The sequence below is a fragment of the Trichinella spiralis genome (genome assembly GCF_000181795.1).
Source record: "Trichinella spiralis strain ISS 195 chromosome Unknown Scfld9, whole genome shotgun sequence".
Classification (NCBI taxonomy): domain Eukaryota; kingdom Metazoa; phylum Nematoda; class Enoplea; order Trichinellida; family Trichinellidae; genus Trichinella; species Trichinella spiralis.
In genome coordinates this window covers 5,057,187-5,074,599 of record NW_003526948.1, presented here as the reverse complement: position 1 = coordinate 5,074,599, position 17,413 = coordinate 5,057,187, and the positions used below count along the sequence as shown (strand labels likewise).

The window sequence follows — 17,413 nt, the reverse complement described above, 5'->3', positions numbered from 1 at the left end:
ATTCTTAACCAAGTTATATCGCTTTTTCTTTTGAGGTTCTTTGAAAATTATTAGTCGTTTTGAAGTAAAATTACTTATTATACGTAAAATATATTCTTCAGAGCTGTTTACAGTGCTCATTTTGCTATAATTAACATTAAATTTAATTGCATTTAAACGTACACAACTGTTTAGAGTGTTATTGCAAATGTTTTTATTAAAAAATTCTAATCACGAGTGAGAAAATTAAAATTGAATAATATTTTGAGCTTATTGTTATTACTTGACGAAAAATTAGTTTCACTTATTGATATGTGTGTTCGAATTAAAATATATTTACCAGAGCAATGCATTACAGAAGTGTGCTGCAGCGTAAATTAATAGCGACAGTATGACAAGCAGCAAAATCATTAATCATCCGTGATGTTTTTTGAACATATTTTCATAAGTAAAAAAATAAATTAGCATGGTGAATATTCATTATTGACAATCAATATAACGTAATGCATAATTACTGAAACCATTTTATTATTTACAATTCTGAGTGGCGTTGTCGACCGATGCTTCAGCTCATTGTACAATGGCAAACTTTCCGTTAAATGCGTCTTAATTTGAAATTACACACATTTTTAAAAGAGAAGCTAAAATGGACTATTTTTCAACTAATTTAGAAGTGTTTTAAAAGTGACTGAAATGTATAAAAATTGATTTGCATACTTTTCTTTTGTTTTTGAGATCAAAAAGGGATTAGAGATGCGTTTGCTTTTGACAATTGCCGTTAACATGTATCATAATATATTATGACATCATCAAAAAATTGCATCTACTTTTCCTGCCATGTTTTGGTTTAAAATCCGTTTTTTTCTCGATGCATTTAAATCAGCTAATAAAAAGTTGCACGTGATCAATACGTGAATTATATTTTATTATCTGTTAGAATCGAAATTAATTTTTCTAAAAACAGTTCGCATACGTGCATTCTAATGCAACAGAAGCAATGATTTCACTATGCATGCAAGACTAAAACATGCAGTTTATATCACTGACAGCGTGGCATTATTCAGCAGAAGAAAAGTGCATTTCCACTTTTTGAGCGCAAAAACTGGACATTATTGTCTATATTGATTTACACAAGATAGATATGCCTGAAGTTGCTGTTAAGCAATTAATGAAATTAATTTAAATCGGTGACTTTGTGACAATTAAGTTAATTAAGTCATTTTTGTAACATGCAACAAAATCAGATACATTTTTCAATAAAATAATTATGTGCGCGTTATGAGTTTGACGCTAGTTAATAATTTTTAATAGTAATGTGGTTCTTTTGATTTAATCAACTTATTTATTTGTCAATGCTATTCATTTATTATTTTTTTGGCTTATTCATTTGCTTCGCTATTGTATGCTTAGGTTAGGTATTGTATCGCAGCTCTGTGATTGAAAATATGGTTTCTTATCAAACATTAAACGAACACTTATTTAAACTATTTTTGCAGTATGATTGCAGCGCCAGTAAATGTTGTGCTACTTGTTGTTTGCTTAATGATAGTTTACACGTGCAACGTATTGTAAAAACAAGTAAAAAGTTATTCTAAAAAATGTTGGATCAGTGAATGCAGATAGTTTATATTGATGTACAGTGGATAATCTTCTTTTTCTTCTTCTTATTCAGTGAAATATCGAAAATAAATTGAAATAATAATGTGCGAATCAACATATCAAATTGCATCTTTTTTATAAGAGCATTTATCAATTTTAAGTAAGCTCTCAAAATATAAAAGATGATTGACTTAGGGTATTCATTATGAAAAATTGCATTTTTCATCGCAATCACAGAACCCATTGTATTCGATAATTTACTGTGAAATGAAGTTCGCTTGTCATTTTCTGTTGATAAACTATTGATGAGAAAATTTTTTTTATTTGACAGATATAAATGTCTTTGAATAATCTTGTTTAGAATATTTTAATTTTTTAAATATTTTTTATTGATTATTCTGTAGAAGTTGACTCGTCAACGAATAACATTAAATTGTTTAGAAATTTATTCTCTTCCTCTTGTAAGTCTATAATGAAGAAATGTCTCCACATTAAGATGAGAAAGGCATTTTAATTTGTATTTCAACTTTTCATAACTTAATTTATTTTTCATTAAAAATTAATATTTCTTCTTCAGTTATTTTATTATTATTATTATTAATGAAGTTTTTTCCATGCTATAAATAAATAATACTAACTAAGAATAGAATGAAATCAAATATTTAATATTTCAAAAAGTCATTTCAAGCATCTTAATTTGGATCATGATTTTATTGCATCTTTCACGGTCACTGTCAGAAGGAAGGTTGCTTGCTTTTCAATTATTTTTGAATTTCCACGAAATTTACCTCCAGTTAAACAAATAATTACCGACAGAGTTGTTTAATAAAAGAATTTTCGACAGTTTTATGAAAGCCATGACTGATTGATTAGTCAAAATAAGATCAGTTGTTTAATAAGTTACTAGCTGCAGTCCATATACTGAGGCCTAGCTGAAAGACAACTTCGTTTAGGCCACTATTGTGCTTTGAGACTATTAAGCTCGTAAATTGATTAAAAATGGCAATTTTATAGAAATTCAACAGCGCAATAATAATACGAACTACTTAATTTGAAGGACCTACACACAAATATATATATGAAAGCATATTGCAATGGATGATATTTTGATTTGAAAAAAACTAAAAATGACTTTACTAATATACAACGGTTTGTTTGATCCTTTTTTAAAGTATATTTTATTCAACGTATTTGTTTCACTGAAACATTTGCACAGCAGTTGATACTGATAGTGAAAATTTGCGTAATGTTGCGATCAGTGATAAAATTTGAATACGCAGATGAATTTTTCATTTCAATATGAAGCACATATTGGTGTACTGTATAATGCGCTAAATTCTGCCGTTTTTCTGAAACTTGCACTTGTGCACAAGTATCAAATGTGTTAGAATAGATACAATTTTTCTTTTGCATTGGGAATTTTTTTGATGAATTCAATAAATGAGCAGATGGGTTGTGCTTCCTTTTTGATGATCAATTTTGTTAGTATGTTTTTTGTAAGGATTTTATTTAATTTTAATTATAAAATGCATTTATTTGACCTTTTCAAAGTTCTGAACACGTTACAATGCAATGATTAATTCGGTACAAATGGGCTTCAAGCAGTGGAGTGAGGTTTTGCAATTCGATTGGCACCATCGCTGTTTTTGGATTGTTCAATAATTCAGCTGCACAATGGAAGTTGGTTCTTTTATTTTAAAACAATGAACAGTGTGACTTTATAAACAGTTATTGAAAATTTTTTTTCTGTCAATTTACTGCTGGAATTTTTCGAAACGATAAAAAAGACAAAATTGCTAGTGACGTGGTAGAGAAAAAAGCAATAATAATATAATTATTAGGCATCTATTCATACAAGACAAAGTGTATTAATCAGTTGAAGAATCGAAGTGAAATGAAATAAAACAAAAATTTTCATATTCTTAAATTTGATTGTAAGGAATTGAAAAAATCACTTGAGGAAGAAGAATAATGTTAATTGTTCTTAAACGGAGAAAGTAGGTGTGTGATCATTTTGTTTAACCGTATTTTTTAAGTATTGAGAACGCAATTCAGCCACAATAATGCATATTATTGTTCAAATTATTTATACGACTATATACTTGATAGGTAGATAGAGTGAAAGCTGTGAATAGCATGCAGCCAGATGCGTTTGCTCAAGTTATGGAAAATAAGCTGAATTTAATTATACCAAAAATAAACAGACGCAGAAGTTCCTTCAACGCCGAAGAAACTGCTGCCCAACATTGTAGTACAAATGTCGATGCTGATTTTGAAAATATGCCAAAACTACGAGAATCAAGAGCCAACTCGTGGTCAGTTGCTGACAACAAAGTCGAATCAGAATCGCTGAGCAATTTATCATCATTATTGATGACGTGTTCGTTTTATGATTCTCACTCCACACAAAGTTCTCCTGGTAAGCGAACTTGAAAAATATGCATAATTTAAATAAAAAAAAGAAAGTTGAAAACATCTGTTATTTTAAACTTTTACAGAATGTACGACAAGCATCGATACTACCAATTTCAAACGAGCAACTTCGAGTGACAGTTTATTTTCCATTTCATCCACAGCAGATTTGAATTCAGCAGAACAAGAATGTGGCATCATAGAAATACGACCAGCTTATGATAGGTGACTAATATTTGGCACAAGCAAATTTGTTTACTTCATTCGTTGCTGTTCAATTTAGAATCACCAATGTTCTTTCTGTGAATATAATTCAAGCCTTTGACATCCGAAACGTTCCACCAAACTGCAGCATCTTCTTGGTCATCTTTTTACTGCCTTACCCGAAGCCGTTGTTCAAAACAAAGGTACACACACGCGCGCATATATACAGTTATGCAAAGGGGATTGTTTAGCCTTTTTCTGTTGCATCTGTCATCTATATCCACCAACTTTTCCGACAATGCGTTCTTGAGAAAGATTTGCGACGTGTCGCTTTGCTTTGCCAGATGTATGCTCGATTGGGCGCCGGCGATCAACAGCCGGTGGTGCATTTCGTTGGAGAAACCAAAGTCCGACTGAAAGATCTAAATCTGCAAGTATCCAAAGCACACTGGCTGTCCTTGTTGCCCCACTCGGAGGTATTGGTTTTGATTTTCAAGTTCGATTTTGAATACCGTATCCGGGGATGGAAATTTTCAGAACGTCGACAACGATGCCGGACAGCAATATTCGTGTGGAGAATTGCAATTCGCGTTGTCCTACTCGCCGACAGTTCAACGTTTGACAGTTATCCTTTTGAAAGTTCGAAATGTCCACAATTCGGAAGGTCGAATTCCAAACGGTAAACGATTTTTTCCATCATTCACAATTGCAGTGGGGATTTTTGTTTCCATTCCAGCAATATTAATACGTGTCTATCTTGTTTCTGGACCAAAAGTTCTTCGCAAAAAGACTTCGATTCAAAAAATTGTCGACGGCGGGGCTGAATTCAACGAATCCATCATATTCACCGTTGGACAAATTCAGTTGAACGTAAGCATGCGCTGGCGCTGATTTTATTTCGAAATTTTTAAAGTAGAAAAAAAAATAATCAAAATATGTAAATTTTCTCAATTGCTCACAAAGCATCGACAGATTTTGTTTGCATGTTCGGATCGCGGATGTGCATGAACTGGTGTTTCGGTTTTTATTTTAAGAAAGCTTACCTCAGAGCAAGCGTTCGCGAAGCGCACAGTATGACAGAATTTTCCACAATTGGACACGTCACAGTTGGTGCAAGACGAAGTGGAAAAGAGCTCGGACATTGGCAGAGGATGATCGACAATTCGAAAAGTCCCTGCACCATGTGGCACCGGCTGATGATGAAACAACGCTGAAGCACTATTTCCAAGCTTCTACCACTGAACAATGGCTTTAATTTAAATTATCTAAAAGCAGAAACAATTCGGTTTAATTCAATTCAATTAAACGCTTCACTTGTTGAAATTGTCGTTCTTTTTTTTTCTTTCATACGAGCAACTTTTTACATACAATTTTTTTTCTACAACTTACCGCTTTTTAGGAAACAAATAGATGCAAGTTTGGTCAGTTCTGATTTGCACCAGCAGCAGAGTTTGTTCAAATTTGTTTTAGTCTTGTGCAACATACTGGTGAAATGATTGATCGGCGTCGATGGAGCAGTGCCACAACAGTTGATTTGATGGTGTTGAATTTTTTCAAAGATGCAGTTGCAGTTGAATTTTTCAATTTCAATCTGAAATTCTATATTTTCTTCCAATTCTCTTCTTTTTTCAATCTCTTAAAATGTACCACACGAAAGAATGGTTGTGTTACATAGATATATCGGATAAGTATTGCATTTTTTTAAAAAAAAGAGTACTAAATTTTAATTTGAAGCATAAACTGAGAACGGATAAAAGTGCCATTTACCGTGATCTTCCATAATTCGATCGTGCTCTTTGGATAGGCGCAGTAGCACTTCGGCTAGTTGGTTTCTTTTGCTCGCACAAAATGACGTATCAAAGTGGTCATCAGCATCATTGTCGACCGTTTCTTCTTCCACTTTGGTTCGGCATTTTTCTTTTATTTCCATCAAATTCAGCTGTTTATCGATAACTTCTGTTATTTTATTGCGCAACCACATATCTTCGAGCAAAAACAGCAATTCGGACTGTTTGCGTACAATTTCTTGCTTTTCCAATTCCAACAAATACAGCTGCAGCTCTTTGAAATGTGCTTCTATTTTTTCTTCTTCATTGTCAAATTCTGAAAATATCCAAAACAAGGTATATTCACTCGTGCAGCTCTAAATTCTGTACAATTTTTCATTCAACGGGCAACAGATGAATTACATCTTTGAAGACATAGCATGCAAATTAACACTTTCAGATTTGGAAAACAACAAACACGCTTTAATTTGATTTTCCTAGCAAACGTGGCTTCTTTTAATCGACAGAAGATGACATTTCGTAGTCCATTTTGAAAATATCTACACCAGCACCGACCAGTTCAACAAGGTATGTGTCAATTAATTGCTCGATATTAAGTATTGTTACATGAAATTAAATCTTTAAAAAATGGAAAACGTATAAAAAACTGATTATTTATCCAAACAAAAATTTTGAATGCATGCTACGAGCTCAACGCAAACCGATGCTGCTGTTGTTGTTGTTGGATTCCATGTTGCAAAATACTTGGCGTGGAAAACAATGAAGAAGCGGGTAAACAAAAGAAAAATTATCATGAATCATCTTTGTTGTTGCTTACCCAAACTCATATTTGCAGGGAATCCAAGAAGTGCTTCGGAAAAGCGTTCCATTTGAGCGAAGCTTTCAAATCGTTGACTGATGCGATAGGGTTCATTTTCCGCCGGAATTGCTAAACACGGCTTTACGTTTTTCCACTGGACATCGGATTTATGATTTTCGATCAGTCGGATCATTTTTTCCTTCAGAAAACCCAAATCCAAATGAAGTAATCCAGCAGAATTTGAAGACTTCTTCTCATCAACACAACTGGCTTGCATCTTCAATTTCAAGAAATGGGCGTTGTTCAGAACAACTTCATGCCGTCCATCCATTTTCAATACATGTCTGAAATTGTGGAAGCAAATTATTTCAGGTAAAAATCCATGCCATTATTGTAAATCCACTTTTCTTGCACTTTTTATGCTGGAGAATATATATTTTTTTTTCAAATGAAAATTCAAGTAGATTATCATTTTCACCGATTGTGTTGAATTTTCAATTCCAGCGCTTTGTTTTTCTAATTGAAATTGAACAATAGGAGCAGACGATACGATTAAATTTATTTTCTTCTTCTAAAATTGTTTGCATAATGTATACAGAAGAACGAGAACAACAAAAATTCATCTACAATTCTGAACAAACTAGCAATTTTGCCAACAAAATGCCGGGAAATTTCCACTATATTTCATTCAAATATGCGATAGGAATCAATAATTTAATAGCAAGAAAAAAGTTGTTTATGTTTTAAGTCAGGATTGATGAGGGAAATTTCATTTTTTTAAATACTTTTCTATTATAAAATTAAAACAAGCTCTACTTAACTGGTGGGATCGATTTGAAGTGACGCTAGAGTTATTTTCAAATCAATTTGACGCTCACCATTTGTATGAAAACGGTAAACATTTATTGCATTCACATTTATTGTCACATCTTTCTGTATATCACGGACAATAGCACAAGATTGGCATAAATATTTATGCAGTTACATTGCAGGTTTGTATTTAGTGTTCTGCTAACAAGTGAACCAGATAACAACAGTTTTGGCAGAAATACTTGAATTACTTTCTTTTTACTAAATGAGAATGTAGAAAATTGCACTTCACTGTCTGGAAATTAAAAAAATTTCATTCACATTATTTATTTGCATTTCTTAGCATACAATGAACAATCGTCCAAGATGTACAATATTATATTGTGGTAAATGATTAATTGTACAAAATATTAAGCTGTTTTGTGTATTTTTTAAAATTAAATTTGCTGTACGTTTTGCATCTTTTCGAACAATCTAATACATAATAATAATAATGGAATTTTCTCTATGAAAAATTTTATTAATAATTTTGCAGATGAAAATTACGTTGCTTGCACAACTTTCAACTTCAGCAAAGCTTATTAATTAAGTTTAGCATGTTGCTGTTACACATTAAGTGCACGCACATAATCTACAGTACATACAGTATATACAAAAGTAAACATACAGTACCACAAATTAATTATTAAAAGGAACAAATAATATTTTATTTTATAAGTTATAAAATTGTATGTATTACAAAAATAAATACAGAATAAGGAAATATGGTAAGACTTTTGTCGACATTATTTTAATTGAACAAGTTATTTTGAGAATGAAATTTTGTAATCTATTATTATATGCCGAATGCACAGTTTTCAAATGCTACATAAAGAATTGCATAACTTGCTTCAATTTCCATTTAAACGAATCAAGCATGAATTTTTTTTGCACAGTTTTAAAAGCGTTTACTTTTAATTCATCCAATTGCCTGTCGTCGAGCAGAACTTTAGCCATCCCTTTTGCAAACGTTTGTGCATCTGCTTTCATCAACAGACCGTCTTTGCCATTTGTTATAATTTCCACTGGACCACCTTTGGTTGAAGCAATTACAGGCTTGCTGAAGTACATACCTTCCAAAACTCCCAAACCGAAATGCTCTTCAGGCGGTGTGTACAGCAGTGCGGTGCAATTTTGAAGAAAATATTTCTTCTGCACTTCGTCAGCATTTGATATGATTTTCACTTTTTCATTCAATTCCAACTTATGAATTAAGCACTTTAATTTCCCCATATATTCACGACACTGCACGAATCGTTCCACATAATTGCCGACAATAATCAACTGAACCGAATTCCACACTGATTCAGGAACTAGCAATTTCAAGCAATCTAAAACATTTATTCACTTATTTAAAAATATCGAATATCTCTGATATCCATTTTGGTAATTATGTAAGGTGGGTATATTTTTAATGGAAAATAACTTACGAAATGCTTCAACAGCCAATTCATGGTTCTTTTCCGGCGAAATTCTATTTAACGATAAAAAGAAAGCCCCGCTAATCGTGTACGAAACTTGGTCATCTGAAACTTTATCCAAAGACTGAATAGTAATTGACGGCAAGCAAGGATGGAATAAAGGGCAACGTCGCAGCGATATATCATTATGTCGCTGATGCAATGTGCGAGCTAAAAGCAGAGCAATTGTATTTCAAAATTTTTAGAACTTAAAACTTATTGATTGCAATATAAAATTGTTTTCGAGAAATCACAACATATTCACAAAATTCAAATACTCGAAGCATTATAAAATAAAGTTATAAGAAGTATTTTAAATTGAAAAATTATATAAATATTAATATACTATAAAGCATAATGTGTATGACAGTTAATCCAAAAGTAGCAAAAGAAACGTACTTGAAAATCGACTGATAATAGGCAGCATGTCGCAAAAGCTGAAACACCAACCTTCAATCCAAGATAATTCCAATGAGTAGAGATTTTGAAAAAAATTATCACTCTTCACAATTAATGATCTCGGAAAAAAGAATAGAAAAAATATTGGAGCATTAAACAGTAGTTTGAAAATTGGAGCCGAAGAAGCGCAATTGTCAAGCAACAGCATATCAAACTGCCGTCCCCATTTCATGAAAGCTTTCAAAGCAGTGTAAATCATCGGGTGAAACCAATCTCCAGGAATGCAACAACTCTCCACAATTAGACAATCTGAACAGAATTTCGACTAGCAAGCAATTATAATTCGAAAAGTGGATACCTTCTATTACAGGTTTCATAAATCCCATCCAATATTTGTCGCAGCACATTGTTGTCAAATAAATCTCATGACCCTCTTCCTTCATAGCGCAGATCAGATCATAGAAATGAAAATCTCCACCACCGTATGCAAAATCAGGATGCGCAGCCAAAATTTTCATAATTGCAAAGCTTTCTACGATCAACTTCTGACAAATAGCACGTCTTGCAAGTGCTGAATTGGAGAGACGCAAAACAACTCAAAGGATCTTTGACACGAAAAGAATGTCACTGAACTATGGCAAACCACTTTCTCCAAGCATTATTGCATTCCATTTTCAAAACGTCGTCTTTAACATCAAATATTCAACGAAGGACGCGCAGAAAGCATCCCCTTCAGAAAGCAACCAGTATCACACTTCTACACAAAACTGGCACATGAATTTGCAAGGTCAAAATAATTAAAATCTATTGCGGAAACTGACGTCAGCATAATTTTTTCCATTACAAAAGTTTAAACGTTGCAACAAAACCCCAAAATTCTTTTCTAAAAAATGGCCAACTTCTATATCGATAAATTCTAATCAACAATAAATCAATTGTTTGTGTAAGTTTGTTCCGATGTTCTCTCAGTGTGCATTGCCTCTCTGTGTGTAATCTCGTGAGCGTTATACATTAGCTTGGTATTGTGTTGTCATTACAAGTAAAGACTCTGCATATATTAATCAGTTCACATTCACAACAATTTTTCTGAGCAACAAAAATTCTCCAAATTGAAAACAGCAAAATATTCAGTAGAATATTGTAAATACAGATGCCTGAGCAACGTAAAAAATCAGAGAATTGGGCACCAGTGAATGAGAAAATAATACGCCCATGACAATCAGTATTGCTTATTTTTTTATCGAATACAACTGGAAAATCACACCTCAGAATAACTACAACGCAACTATCAAGATAATTTTGCGGTTTCTGCTTAAAAAATGCAAAATAAATGAAAAATAATGTCTCAAATTGATGAAACGTTTCTCAAAGAGAGCAGAAAAAGGCCAAAAAATGCAACTTGTGAAAGTTGGAGAACATATAAAAACGCAGCAAATCTAAACAACACGAAAATACACAAATAATAATAAAATTCTCTTTATTTGTTAAAATAATTAAAAATTATTTTATTTTAAATTTTAACTTAATTTTTATTTATTTTTAGTTTCATAATTCTCATTTCAAGTACTAAAAACAACAATATTGTTTACTTGACTATCATATTACGGTAGGAAATACAGGTGTGATGACGTCACAAGACCGAGAGTAGTATGTGAGAGGACGTTGAACTTGTGTAGTTGTTGTTTTGTGCATATTTGTTGTTGTTTTATTGTATAAATTTATAATTGTATTCTTCTTACATATAATAATTTGTATTTCCTTTTTTGTTTTTTAGAAGTTGATTAATAACGAATCATTATGAAGCAGCTTACATGGCGGTGGTGAAATATTTTGTCGTCAGATTGTGAAAGATGAAATTTGGAAGTGGGATGTCTACTGAAACACGATTAGCTGACATTCTGAAGAAAAGAGAAATTTCACGAAATAGCAATTATTACATTTCGACGGTCCGACGCTCTGGTGAAATGCCTATGCGTAGTTGGTATTTGAGAATGTGAAGTGAGCAGTTTATAACCGCCATATTTTGGAATTCTACATTTTAAATCATTTTTGGAGAATATGCGAGCCGAACAGATATTTTAGCTTGAATTCATACACTTCATCTTCTGGATGGACATGTTTTCCACTGTCGCAGATTGAAAAGTTGGTGGAAAATTAAGACTCAAGAAGTGCGTGGGCGTCATACTTGCTTCATCATGCGGTGTGCGGAAAAGTTGAAAATCGAAATACACCATATTGTTTGTGATGGCAGAAGAGTATGACACAATACTGTACGAAAGCACAAGTACGCTTATCAGTGTCGTTTCCCGGAGGCAGGTGGAAAAGGAAGAGTGCACGCACGAAATGCGCGAAGGCTTGAATGGCAATAGAAAACATAGCAGAGGGTGGAACAGCTCTCATTGCAATCAGAATCCAGTAATCGTAGGCACAATGCTTATCCTCTTTGGTGCAAATTGAAAATCAAGCTGTTGGCTGTCAAAAGAGGTTGAAAATGTCTATTGCTTAGCAAGTGTAAAAGACTGTGTGACTTCTACTATGCAGTCGATACGTACGCAGATACACCCTTATAGCAGTTGACCAAGGAGCCGTAATAATGGAGGCCGAACTGAGAAAATAAATGGGTGTTCCCTTGGAGAGTACTGAAACTCTTCATTTTTGGTTTGGTTGAAAATAGTAGCTGTGGCACCCGTAGTTGGAAATTTTAGCTGTAGAAAATGAGCTTTATGATGGAAAAAATGTGTGAAGAGAATTGCATGAAGATGATTCCCGTGGAATAAGAAACATTTGTACAACGAAGTAACAATAGTCGTTTGAATTTACATGATTTCTGTATTTATCAGTCAGCATGTCTGGAACCTAATGCTGTAAATTTGGCAAGAATTCTCCCACTTGTGACTAGCGTTCGTCATGGAACGATGCCGTCCACCGAAATCTACCCAGCTTTACACTGTTTTCCAAGAAGGGTAGCGGAAGCTTTTCTTGAAGAAAAGATAAGTATCATACACCAGAGATGCAAAGATAGTTAAAAAAAACAAATATGAATACTAATTTTTTTGCATATAAGCGATATAAAAGCATGTCTATGGAAGCTTCTTTTGTCAGTACGTTCTTCAAATACGAAAGCGATCTTCGAGAAAGCTTTTCCGCCGATGAGCATGTTCGGTGAAGTGGAACAAGTCAACTGTAAGCAGTTCTTGGCAATGTTATCTTTCCCAGTAATGTAACGGAATGCATAGCGGACGGGATGGCTGCGCCTTTACTACGGCAACTCATTTTGAGAAAGAAGTGTGATCTTCATGTTATGTGATCTCAAAGGTCTTAAATTCATGCGATCTTAAAGGTCAGCATGTTAATTTACGTGTGTGAACGTCGTGAGAGGTTCTTAATTGTAACACGCTATTCAGGATGAAAAATATGTATTATTTTTCAGTTGATACTTTGATACGCAGTGTTATTATGTTATCTTACAACAGGCATCAAGCATTCCTGTTGTTGTTACTGTTATTGAAAATTGAGAAGAGAATAAAAATTGCATAATGTTTCTTTTTTCATCTGCTTACAGCAGTTAGCTTCCAAAAGATGTATCATTTTGTAACGTATGTTCGATGGTAGTTTTTTGACATGCTGGCTAGCAATACTTAAACTGAATTCATATTGCGAGATGATTGTAAATTCTGAACAACCTATCCCGCACAAATGCATCAGTCTTCGTTTCGAAATGAAAGTTATAAACTTGCACGCTGAACTAGAATGTCAACTTGTGATATGTATATATGTATTATTCATTTTGCTTTATTTTATTTATTATTGTTGTTTAGATGATTAACTTCTGCATGTTGCCAAGACAACCTAAGAAATTAGCATCACGTATGAAAATATCAAAATGTTCAATTTCTCCTTTGTAATGTGAACGTATTTTACAGATTTTCTTGGTTATTTATTAATTTATAAAAAGATTATAATCCTGTGTAGAGACGGAGCAAAAAATTATTCATGAATTCCGTGAATCTTGCTTCATGAGGTAATTCTAATTTCAATCTTACTGTAGGATTGCGTATTTTCCCAGCTGTAATTAAGTACAAGAAATACAAGAAAAGAATGTTTCGAAAAATTGACAACAAAATAGTGCACTTTTAGTTAGAAATTAAATTTCAGTTTTGAAAATTGCGAACCAGAAAACCTTATAAAATATCTAAACGTGGCAATAATTTGCGGCACCTAAATTTCAATATTACTGTAGTAAGTAATAGTTTTTTTGTGGAATTGCAATTGGTCCAAATAAATGTATGGTAATTGCATTGGAAATTTTAATGTCAGTTTTTGTACCAACGATTTTGACGATAAATGATACTTTTTCACGTTATGTTGTATTAAATTGCGCAGTATTTTATTGTTCAATCGCCGTCGTCAATTTTGCAGTAAGACATTGCAGACCTTGAAATTTTCACTTTTCAGATACTAAGATATCAAGGCAAATTCAGCAAAGTCATGTCGCGTGAAAATGTTCCCCAAGATGGTGATGTTCCTTGTGCGGTTGATGCTGTTCGCCCGGAATTGTTTGTGGATGTAGCCGGTAAGATTGTTTCAAAATGTTTTTTTTGTTGCTGGTTTGTTGGGATTCTGAGTGCGTCGTTCTTTATCAACCGATCGTATATATGTGGTGATGAGGTTGGATTGAAATATATAAAGTATTTTTGCAGAAAGAATTGACGAGCAATGGGATGAAAATGCGCGATTATTTGAACCATTTGGACGTAAAGAAAGGTATCTCTCAAAAGTCAGCAAATTAATTATATTTGTATTTAGGAGAGCGAGTGTTATTATACGAACATTCGGACTGCTTAGCTGTTAAAGCTTTATTGCTGATATGTAATTTGAAGTGTAAATTTGAGTCGATTCGAAATGCAGAGGACTTGTCTATGAATGGTAAATCCACTGTTCTAATGGAATACTTTGCCCTGTAGTGAACTGTATTGTTTTGCTATGCAATTTTAAGTTTGATATTGGTATGAATACGGCGAATTATTTTATTATAATTTTAGGGTATATTCCAGTGATGCATGTAGACAACTTACTTTTGTCTGGTTTTGATGAAATTTTATTATGTCTAGTGCGAAAAGTAAGTTATTGCTGTTTTCTGTAAATACTTTGTAATTAATATTTTTTTATTAGGATATTGTGTCATTTCACAATTTGAAAAATGTGGATTATCTTTTTCTCCATAGCTTGGTACATGGTATTCTTCGTAAAGCAGAAGTAAATTTAGCGATTGATTTAAACACAATTTGATTTATTTTCATTTAAAATTTCTAGTTATACATTTGTTGGGTTATGGAAGAAGTATTTCAGCAGGTATATTGGAATTCCGGTAATTGTATTTTGGATAATAATTTCTGATTGAAGGTGACTTTGGTGCGATATTCGGCGGCCTACTCCTGGCCTGCGAAAATGACGCTTCCCTACGAAAAAAGGAAAGAGGTTCTAGAACTTCTGAAATGCCACAGATGGTTGGAAAAGTCTCCAGAAGAGGTGATGCCTTTATTTTTCAAATTCTTTGGCACTGAATATTTGTTGTATAGGTTTTTGATGAAGTGGAGTATGCTTGCGAGTGTTTGTCGACGAAACTTGGTACGAATCAATATTTTGGTGGGAATAAGTAATTAATAGTTTATCTATGGAAGGAAAAATTTTTTATTTAATTCTGTAAAAATTTTTAGTCCAACAGAAATTGATGCCCTTATTTTTGGCCATTTATATACTTTGCTGACGACATCATTGCCTAACGTTGCTATTGGTGACATTCTAAAGAAGTTTCCCAATTTGCTTGAGTATTGTGAATATTTTGAGAAAGTCTATTTTCCTCTTCTGCCCATGCTAAATGCTTAAGAGTAAAGTTATATCTGAATCATGATATGATTTGGCATGGTATTAAATGTGCATTTGAGGAATAAACTTTTGAAATACAAGAGCATATTTACATGAGCATACCAAATTTGATTTTTTCTATATCTGACATGAGAAGTGATTTTCAATTAAATTTTTATTAATGGAATGTACCATTATAAATAATTGAAAGGTAATAGTGCTGGAAATAACTTTCGTTATCATTTATAATACTTAGGTGAGTGTGCATTTCCTGCTGTATATTTGGAAATATCTTACCCAAAATTGTGTTCATCTGCAAATGTAATAAATAAGATTTCTGACAAAATTTAGGCATTATCTATGCATTCATTTTGTATTATTGGTTATTTTGTTATTTGATAATGCTAAAGATTTAACAACTTCAAAGTTTGGATGGACTGCACTCTGTTTTTCGGTCTGCAGAGAAAGTCATTAGATGCGCATAATAGGACTTGAATAAATACAACTGCATCTTTATATATTTGTTTTATTTCATTTTTGTGCAGTCTGCGAAGTCTCACATTTTGCAGAATTATTCAAAGAAGCATGAAAGTGCATATATTCAGACTTTGAAATTTAGTTTGCAACTGGGAATAGCGCTTATAAATTATAATTTACTGAACAAGTATTAAAACGCGTGCCCAGTGAATTTCTAGTCAGTAATAATGCAGTTTCAGAGAAGTGGACAGTGTTTTCTTGAATATGCAGAAATCTGAAAAACTAAAATGAAACTGGTATTATGGCTTTGCAACATTCAGCAACTTTTGTCCAGACTTCTGAATCAGATAGAAACAGAGATATGCAAAAAGCAACAGAACATTTAATCTTGTGTAATTTGAATTATTTATGTTACAATAGTGTTTCCAAATTGGAAGCTATAACAGTTATGGAAATGTTGCATCATACGTCTGGGACGTAGCAGAAAATTATTTTAAGCTCATTTAATGTATATTGAATTTTCATCTATTTTTGCAATGTACTGCGATCTCATGCTATCAAAAAGAACGCGCAGGAACATATTACAGTAGGTACAGTAGTTCCCACGTCACCAGTGAGCGCGCGTAGGTTTGTTCCGGTGTTCTCTCAGTGTGCGTTGCCTCTCTGTGTGTGCGTTGTCTCTGTGTACAATCTCCTGTGCGTTATACATTAGCTTGGTATTGTGTGGTCATTACAAGTAAAGTCTCTGCATATATTAATCAGTTCACATTCACAACAATTTTTCTGAGCAACGTACAAAATCAGAGAATTGGGCACCAGTGAATGAGAAAAAGATACGCCTATGACAATCAGTATTGCTTATTTTTTTTATCGAATACAACTGGAAAACCACACCTCAGAATAACTACAACGCAACTATCAAGATAATTTTGAGGTTTATGCTCAAAAAATGCATAATAAATGAAAAATAATGTCTCAAATTGATGAAACGTTTCTCAAAGAGAGCAGAAAAAGGCCAAAAAATGCAACTTGTGAAAGTTGGAGAACATATAAAAACGCAGCAAATCTAAACAACACGAAAATACACAAATAATAATAAAATTCTCTTTATTTGTTAAAATAATTAAAAATTATTTTATTTTAAATTTTAACTTAATTTTTATTTATTTTTAGTTTCATAATTCTCATTTCAAGTACTAAAAACAACAATATTGTTTACTTGACTATCATATTACGGTAGGAAATACAGGTGTGATGACGTCACAAGACCGAGAGTAGTATGTGAGAGGACGTTGAACTTGTGTAGTTGTTGTTTTGTGCATATTTGTTGTTGTTTTATTGTATAAATTTATAATTGTATTCTTCTTACATATAATAATTTGTATTTCCTTTTTTGTTTTTTAGAAGTTGATTAATAACGAATCATTATGAAGCAGCTTACATGGCGGTGGTGAAATATTTTGTCGTCAGATTGTGAAAGATGAAATTTGGAAGTGGGATGTCTACTGAAACACGATTAGCTGACATTCTGAGAAAAGAGAAATTCACGAAATAGCAAATTATTACATTTCTACGTCCGACGC

At 32.8% G+C, this 17,413-nt stretch overlaps 4 protein-coding genes across 4 annotated transcripts; 2 read left to right on the top strand and 2 right to left on the bottom strand.

The window, feature by feature from the left end:
- The first annotated feature begins 3,714 nt into the window (after nt 1-3,714).
- On the top strand, nt 3,715-5,408 carry Tsp_11157 (synaptotagmin-12). Its single transcript, XM_003372068.1, has 5 exons — nt 3,715-3,997; nt 4,077-4,215; nt 4,274-4,397; nt 4,732-5,064; nt 5,229-5,408. Exons 1-5 carry the CDS (start codon nt 3,715-3,717, stop codon nt 5,406-5,408), a joined length of 1,059 nt encoding a protein of 352 aa, XP_003372116.1.
- A 509-nt stretch (nt 5,409-5,917) lies between these two features.
- Nucleotides 5,918-7,111, bottom strand: Tsp_11158 (hypothetical protein). The gene is made up of 2 exons (XM_003372067.1): nt 6,799-7,111; nt 5,918-6,297 (listed from the first exon to the last, which is right to left on the bottom strand). Exons 1-2 carry the CDS (start codon nt 7,109-7,111, stop codon nt 5,918-5,920), a joined length of 693 nt encoding a protein of 230 aa, XP_003372115.1.
- Nucleotides 7,112-7,929: 818 nt separating this feature from the next.
- On the bottom strand, nt 7,930-10,006 carry Tsp_11159 (putative glycosyl transferase, group 1 family). The gene is made up of 5 exons (XM_003372066.1): nt 9,847-10,006; nt 9,540-9,797; nt 9,060-9,260; nt 8,542-8,960; nt 7,930-8,064 (listed from the first exon to the last, which is right to left on the bottom strand). The coding sequence occupies exons 1-5, from the start codon at nt 10,004-10,006 to the stop codon at nt 7,930-7,932; spliced, it is 1,173 nt and encodes a 390-aa protein (XP_003372114.1).
- Nucleotides 10,007-13,798: 3,792 nt separating this feature from the next.
- Tsp_11160 (hypothetical protein) lies at nt 13,799-15,374 on the top strand. The gene is made up of 10 exons (XM_003372065.1): nt 13,799-13,906; nt 13,944-14,061; nt 14,189-14,242; nt 14,295-14,414; nt 14,531-14,607; nt 14,661-14,744; nt 14,802-14,856; nt 14,892-15,017; nt 15,081-15,144; nt 15,206-15,374. Exons 1-10 carry the CDS (start codon nt 13,799-13,801, stop codon nt 15,372-15,374), a joined length of 975 nt encoding a protein of 324 aa, XP_003372113.1.
- The last annotated feature ends 2,039 nt before the right edge of the window (nt 15,375-17,413 follow it).